Source organism: Quercus lobata, chromosome 2, assembly GCF_001633185.2.
Source record: "Quercus lobata isolate SW786 chromosome 2, ValleyOak3.0 Primary Assembly, whole genome shotgun sequence".
Taxonomy (NCBI): Eukaryota; Viridiplantae; Streptophyta; class Magnoliopsida; order Fagales; family Fagaceae; genus Quercus; species Quercus lobata.
The window spans coordinates 48075161-48082922 of NC_044905.1; the positions used below are offsets into that span (position 1 = coordinate 48075161).

A 7762-nucleotide genomic window follows, 5' to 3' on the forward strand; every position below is an offset into this window, starting at 1 on the left:
TATCACCAAATTTCTCACTGTTTTTGAACTTTAGAAATTTGCGGAAATTCTTTACAAGGTAGGCAACATCCTTTTCTACTGCATCCTCATCCGATGAACCATGACCTTCTACCCTTTCATTTATTGTCTTAAGAGCTAGTGATTTGCTCTTTCTTTGATTTGGTAATGAAAGTTCATACGTTTGGAGAGAATCGATCAGCTTTTGGACTTTGATTTCATCAAGGTCTTTGCTCTCCTCAATTGCAATCACCTTTGCACGGAAGCTCTCCGGCAATGAACGAAGAATTTTTCTTACAACTTTTGAGTCCTTCGTTTTCTCTCCCAAGTTAAACTTGCCGATGACCACTTCATTTAGCTTACTATAGAAAGAGTCAAAGGACTCATCCTCGCTCATCCTGAGCTCCTCAAATCGAGTAGTCAGCATCTACAGCTTTGTGTCCTTAACTTTCTTTGTACCCTCATAAGCGGTTTCCAAAATCTGCCATGCTTCCTGGGCAACGGTTATATGAGAAATCTGATGGAATTCATCTGGGGACACACCACAAAAAATTGTGTTAAGTGCTTTACTATTAGCATTTGACACCGCAAGGGCTGCCTTATCCCAAGTCAATTTGGTTGCCTCTGGCTTTGTCCAACCTATTTCAACAGGATCCCAAACAGCCTCATCTATAGAACACAAAAATGCTCTCATCCTTACCTTCCAAAAGGCATAGTTGCTACCATCAAAATATGGTGGAGCATTTAAAGATTGAGACCGGTCCATCTCAATATGGGTCAAGGATCACACTATGGTAATGAAACCAATATAAGTGTACCTTCTCTGATACCAATTGAAAGTTCAATTAGTGAATAAAACGCTATGAGTGTTTGGACCCCCAATTTACAAATTACCAATTAAAGCTTAATGTCAAAAAAATTAATGTGCGGAATATGAACATAAGCTTAAAACACAATTGATAAACAATCTAAACCAAATAAAATCACATCCACAGCAGAAATTAAATGGAAAAGATTAAGGGAATAGAGATGCAAACACAAGGACAACACTCGATGTGTTATCAAAGAGGAAACTGAAGCCCTCGGCGTAAAACCTCTCTGCCGCCCTCTAAGCGGTAAACAATCCACTAAAGAATGTAGTTGGGATACATGAACAACAGAAGACCCTCTAGGCCTAATCTACCCAATGTACCTAAGCCCTCCAAGCTCCAACTCCAACGAGGTTACGCCGAACCTATTTCTTCTTTAGCTTATCGAATTCCGCTACTTGACCATAGCATCAACCAATATGAAATTGGTCCCTTCTTAACTACTTCCCAAACACCAAATGGCCTTCTCACAGATATGGGTATGGTGAGAAAAGGTTTTGATAATGTACCTCTCAAGGATTTTACAATAGAGAGGAAGAGAGTAGAGGAATTTGAAGAGTCTCTATGTGAAGATTGTGGATGAATCAATCTTATTTTTCTCTAGGGTTTCTCTCTCAAAATTCTCTTTGGAAGCTTTCTAAATATCGTGGGTATAAGGGTATCTATATAGTAGGGTGAGAAGGAATGTGAAAAGTCAGTTTTTCCCAAACAGGGTGTTCTGGCGATTTGACCTCGCAACTGGGTTGAATAGCGAGTTCAAGCCGCGAGCTAATGGCCTGGCCAGCCTGGGACTTTTGTCCTGTAGTGCAACAGTTGGCGTGATTCTTCAGCTTCTGGTATGCTTGGCATGTGTGCAACTTTCTGGCGGCTTGCAAGCTACGAGCCAACCGCGAGATTCAGTCACGAATCCCTGCTTCTTTGCACAATTTTGAACATTTCTTCACACTCTCTCACACACTACCCTTACATGATTCCCACATAAATACAGGGTTACTAATTGCTAAAATATAAGCAAATTTGGCACGAAATAAAGCCAACAAGATGGTTGATAAAATTCTACCATACATACCTCTTACCCATCCTGATTAGTTTCAGTATCCATGACAAACATTAATTAATAAAAACCTTCTTGATAGTACCATGGCTGATCTGATAGAGCCAATTTCAAAATCTTGGAGATATGAGCTTGTTAAAAAACTCTACCAGTTCCCTCTTTGTAAGGAAATCCAACATCTTCCCCTTCCTAGAGTTGGAGGTAACATGGACAGACTATTATGGAAACATTCTCCTTTTGGAGAATACAAGCTGAAGCAAGCTTGCCATATTCTCCTGCAAAATTTCAAAACCATAGTCACACCAAACCAAAGGCCTTATGGTATCTCCTAATACGTTTGGAAGCTGATTTGGAAGGTGAAGCTGCCCATGAAAATCCTCAATTTCATCTGGAAAATGCTACATGATAGTCTTCCTATGTTTACAATTTTAAATAGTAGGTGATTGGCAGCTCCCACTAGATGTCTCATGTGTGAAGAAAATGAAGAAACCATAAATCATTTGTTCCTTCACTGCCCACTCGCAAGAGCTATCTGGCATGGCTCCAATCTGGAAGTTAGAACCTCAGATTTATCCAATGTTTCTTTCAAACAATGGATAGCAGGATGCTTCCCCCCTAGCTTCCCAGTGGAGCAAAGCAAGATGACATTCCTTCAGTCCTATTTCACCATCTTTTGTTCATTATGGAATCATAGAAACATGATTCTTCACCAAGGGAAAACACCTAATCCTATGGAAGTTGTTTTAACATCTCAATCTCTCATTTGCAAGTACCAAGAAGCCTTAAAGGAGTTTCAAAATCATGAGCACAAGCCCAAACAACAAGCTCAATAGATACCAACAAGACAAGATTGGCAGATAGTCATCAAGATGGCAACTCATATGAATAGAAGATCCAAAAATAATAGTTTAATACCCTAGCAGCTAGCCACTAGGGTTACTAAATTTTTTTATTTGTTTTTTTGAAAACTAGGGTTATTAAACTATTATTAATATATTTAATATTAAAAATAAATAAATATATTAATATATAGAAAGGGTACAGTGTAGTGCACTGTTACTTGCAATATGGTGTGGTTATGCCATTTTGCAAGCGGTTTTGGTGCGATTTTTGTGGTTTGTGTGGTTTGGTGAACATCACTAGGGAAAACTATCTTCACATAAGTTTTCAATTGAAACAAACAAAGTGAAGTTGATGTAAAACTATCTGTTCACAACCTGGCGTGATTTTGCTAAAATTTTATAGAAAACAACTCTAATTCAAGTCAAGCTAAATAAGTGAAGTCTATAGATAGTTTTCCAACTTATTTTAAGGTCGCTACCAAATATCGAAATATGAGATAGTTTTCTAAAAAAAATGATTTTTGAAAAATAATTAATTTTTCAAGAAATGTTAACGTGGACGCAAAAAGAGCTTTAGTAAAACCAATGACAGGTTTCAATAACTAAATAAATAAACCTAAAATTAACTCATTTGGTAGCCAAGAGTTGTGTGGTTGTACGTGTAAATATGTATGTCAAATTCAAGGCTTAACTTATGATGTCACCCAACATCTATCCAGCCCCTTTTTTTAGTGACCCAAGGTCCCACATCAACATTGGGTCTGGAAACCGTCTGAAAAAGGGACTCACAACTTTTAAAATAAAATTATTTGACATGAAGTTAACAATAAATGATGAACTGAGTTTTGAGATTATTTCTAACAAAAACACCTGTAATTGGATTTGAAATGACATTTTGAATGTATTCATTTCAAATCTACATGTAAAAATTATAAATCCATCCTTAAATTTTATCATTAAAAAATTATTTTCAAACTTTTTTTTTTTTTTTTGGAGAAGGGATTATTTTCAAACTTTGTATCTCATTTTAAATATATAAAAATAAAAATAAAAAAATAAAAATCTTACCCTTTAAATACTTCCATTCAAATTAAACCTCAAAAGAATTTTCCATTTATTCAATCTGGAATTACAATAAAAGCTTAACATAGTGACCATAGTCCATTTCAAGCTTTACATAGACAAGCACTAGCGGCCATTGGAGAAGGAGGGGCCACTGTAATAATAAATTTCTCCCCATCTGGAGGAGGAGCTGCTCCTGGAGGTGTAGGAGGCCCTGTAGTGCTGCCACAAAATCCACCACACTGACTATATCCAGCGGAGCGGCAATGCTTATCGCAGTCGGGGTAGTTTGAACATGGCCCCTGGTAAATCAGTGTCCCACCACACGGTGGACTCTCTGCAGTTGCAAGCCCTGCAGCAAAAGGTTTCATATATAATCACATACTATAAAACAAAGTAATACATGCTTGTTTCTTTGCTCAGTCTATGGAACATATACGCAGCACTTGTTTGTAAAGGGACTTTTACCTGAGTTCACAACAACTAATGCAATGCAGAAAAGCACCACAAGGAAACATTTTAGGGTAGCCATTGTTAAAGGGTTTGTTTGTACTCTTCTCTCTTTCTTGTTGTTTGCTGTTATGATGGAATCACACCATACGCTTCAAGCATGCCTATTTATATAAATTCACTCTGTATCTCGAGTTTCTTTTTTTCAAAGAAAAATTAATTTTGAATCCGTAATTTATTCCTAATTCACAGATATTGACTTTGAATTTTAGATCAAAATTTAGAAAAACAAAAACTTGAATTACTATTTTCTTATGCTAATAAATGCAAAGATCTTTTTTTTCTTTTATTGGTATTTTCTCATGATAATGTACACAATATTTGATGATTTTAATTGATTTAGCAAGTGTAATCACTCGCATCATGCTATTAACCTTGGAAGAAATAAGATTGGCCAACACCGTTTGTTTTTACGTTAACATTTTTTGGAAAATGAGTCATTTAAAAAAAATATATATATTTCTCATTTTCCAAAAAAATATATTTTTTGAAAAACAATCTTAAAATAAAAATTATTGCAGCATTAGAATAACAAGCCTTTAAAATAAAAATAAAAAAGTTAGAAAACCAAATTCATACTTGGTTTTTCAATTTATATTGACTTCATTAGTTGGTTTACACAATTTACATATTATACATGTTTTGAATTATGCAAGAAATGTTAATAATTTTTTGTGCAAACCAAACATCTGAAAACAATTTTCAACTTATTTTTATGGTTGTTATCAAATATCAGAAAATAAGATTGTTTTTCAAAAAATATATTTATTTTGGAAAATGAGAAATATATATTTTTTTAAAAATGACTCATTTTCTAAAAAATGTTAACGTAAAAACAAACGGTGTTGGCCAATCTTATTTCTTCCAAGGTTAATAGCATGATGCGAGTGATTACACTTGCTAAATCAATTAAAATCATCAAATATTGTGTACGTTATCATGAGAAAATACCAATAAAAGAAAAAAAAGATCTTTGCATTTATTAGCATAAGAAAATAGTAATTCAAGTTTTTGTTTTTCTAAATTTTGATCTAAAATTCAAAGTCAATATCTGTGAATTAGGAATAAATTACGGATTCAAAATTAATTTTTCTTTGAAAAAAAGAAACTCGAGATACAGAGTAAATTTATATAAATAGGCATGCTTGAAGCGTATGGTGTGATTCCATCATAACAGCAAACAAAAAGAAAGAGAGAAGAGTACAAACAAACCCTTTAACAATGGCTACCCTAAAATGTTTCCTTGTGGTGCTTTTCTGCATTGCATTAGTTGTTGTGAACTCAGGTAAAAGTCCCTTTACAAACAAGTGCTGCGTATATGTTCCATAGACTGAGCAAAGAAACAAGCATGTATTACTTTGTTTTATAGTATGTGAATTATATATGAAACCTTTTGCTGCAGGGCTTGCAACTGCAGAGAGTCCACCGTGTGGTGGGACACTGATTTACCAGGGGCCATGTTCAAACTACCCCGACTGCGATAAGCATTGCCGCTCCGCTGGATATAGTCAGTGTGGTGGATTTTGTGGCAGCACTACAGGGCCTCCTACACCTCCAGGAGCAGCTCCTCCTCCAGATGGGGAGAAATTTATTATTACAGTGGCCCCTCCTTCTCCAATGGCCGCTAGTGCTTGTCTATGTAAAGCTTGAAATGGACTATGGTCACTATGTTAAGCTTTTATTGTAATTCCAGATTGAATAAATGGAAAATTCTTTTGAGGTTTAATTTGAATGGAAGTATTTAAAGGGTAAGATTTTTATTTTTTTATTTTTATTTTTATATATTTAAAATGAGATACAAAGTTTGAAAATAATCCCTTCTCCAAAAAAAAAAAAAAAAGTTTGAAAATAATTTTTTAATGATAAAATTTAAGGATGGATTTATAATTTTTACATGTAGATTTGAAATGAATACATTCAAAATGTCATTTCAAATCCAATTACAGGTGTTTTTGTTAGAAATAATCTCAAAACTCAGTTCATTATTTATTGTTAACTTCATGTCAAATAATTTTATTTTAAAAGTTGTGAGTCCCTTTTTTAGACAGTTTCCAGACCCAATGTTGATGTGGGACCTTGGGTCATTGAAAAAAGGGGCTGGATAGATGTTGGGTGAACTGAGCTTGGTTCACCGTGGCCTATTTGGATCGTTATATGAACCAATCTGTGCACAAGACAAATGAACTCTACAATATATATATATATATATATATATATATATATTGGCTGAGTAAAAGGAAGAAACAACAAGTACACAACATAAAAATAAGCAATGATAACTGTGAATGCTTCAAAAAATTTATATTTTGATGATGCCGAAAATAGTACCACTAGTGAGTCACACGTTCCTCGTACGATCGCGAATGGCACCTGCACAACGAAGAGGAATAACCTAGCAGAGAGTACCGGTGTGGTACCGGTCAAACACCCTCCGAAGGTCAAGTTAGAACTATTCTCACTGCTCTAGAGTGCTAGAGAGGGTAAATTATGCGTACCTTAGTTTGTGAGGGTGCTTGAGTTTTTATACTAGTAGAAGGTTGACCTCTTTACCTTGGAGTAGAAGTCCTTTCCTTATAGGAGTCCCTTTGAGCGTAATTTACGGGATCTTTTCCTTATGGGGATCCTTTGAATATTATCTAGCATGGGAAGCAAGTGAACTTGTGCCTGGTCCGTCAGCTTCAATTTACCTCCCTTACTTTTGTTATGCCGTCAGCCTTGGAGCCGTCAACCACGGAGTCAGCCGACAATATGACCGTCAGCATAAGCATCGTCTGTTAAGCTTAAAGGCAATGTATTAAACCGTCGGTTTTATGTCCGTGTGGTTAGGCTCTCCTTTTATCCTCATCAGTTGCCCCCTACTCTACATGTTCGACGCCTAAGACCGTCAGCATGTGGAGTTAGAATGAGAAGATGATTGGAGAAAAACCAAATATGAACGACTCCTCGATCTCCGAGCTATTAAATGCAAGGTCACGTGGCACTCAGTCGTTGGCCTCGTTTCTGGGCACGGGCGTCGCTTCGTCTTCCGTGCGTTTTCTCTCTTGTATAAATACCACGCCCCTTGCCTCATTTCACCATTTCGACCCTGCTGATTTTTCAAGAGAGAATCCGTCACCCTTACTTCCAATTTGATCCGTCAGCGGTCATCGATACCGTCACTCTCAAGGTCGTTCCATCCGTTCAAGATCTGCTTCACCTGTAAGTTCTTCTTTCCTTCTCTTTGCTTTTTTCTTTCTTTTTTATTTTTGCCTGAAAAAACAAAGTCAGTCTAGGAACTTAGAGTATATCCGTCACTTGTAGGTAGTCAGATGTCAAGTGACACATCGAGTGATCAGTCGTCAGTCCGCGATGGAGCGGGCTACGACGAATTCTTTGGCTCAGGTCAAGAGTCCGACGGCTTTTCTGAATCGTCAGGAAAGGAAACGTCA

General features: G+C 36.2%; 2 protein-coding genes across 2 annotated transcripts; one reads left to right on the forward strand and one right to left on the reverse strand.

Moving 5' to 3' along the window:
• Nucleotides 1-3852: 3852 nt before the first annotated feature.
• Nucleotides 3853-4399, reverse strand: LOC115974817 (putative defensin-like protein 30). Its single transcript, XM_031095340.1, has 2 exons — nucleotides 4293-4399; nucleotides 3853-4176 (listed from the first exon to the last, which is right to left on the reverse strand). Exons 1-2 carry the CDS (start codon nucleotides 4354-4356, stop codon nucleotides 3929-3931), a joined length of 312 nt encoding a protein of 103 aa, XP_030951200.1. The 5' UTR covers nucleotides 4357-4399; the 3' UTR covers nucleotides 3853-3928.
• Nucleotides 4400-5525: 1126 nt separating this feature from the next.
• LOC115974915 (putative defensin-like protein 30) lies at nucleotides 5526-6060 on the forward strand. Its single transcript, XM_031095486.1, has 2 exons — nucleotides 5526-5619; nucleotides 5737-6060. The coding sequence occupies exons 1-2, from the start codon at nucleotides 5556-5558 to the stop codon at nucleotides 5982-5984; spliced, it is 312 nt and encodes a 103-aa protein (XP_030951346.1). The 5' UTR covers nucleotides 5526-5555; the 3' UTR covers nucleotides 5985-6060.
• Nucleotides 6061-7762: the final 1702 nt, after the last annotated feature.

What these genes read in the sequence shown, in the direction of transcription:
- LOC115974915 (XM_031095486.1), top strand. Translation starts at nt 5,556, where the DNA reads ATGGCTACCCTAAAATGTTTCCTTGTGGTGCTTTTCTGCATTGCATTA. An exon ending in ATTAGTTGTTGTGAACTCAG is followed by an intron (nt 5,620 to 5,736) that starts GTAAAAGTCCCT and finishes CTTTTGCTGCAG; the next exon opens with GGCTTGCAACTGCAGAGAGT.
- LOC115974817 (XM_031095340.1), bottom strand. Translation starts at nt 4,356, where the DNA reads ATGGCTACCCTAAAATGTTTCCTTGTGGTGCTTTTCTGCATTGCATTA. An exon ending in ATTAGTTGTTGTGAACTCAG is followed by an intron (nt 4,177 to 4,292) that starts GTAAAAGTCCCT and finishes CTTTTGCTGCAG; the next exon opens with GGCTTGCAACTGCAGAGAGT.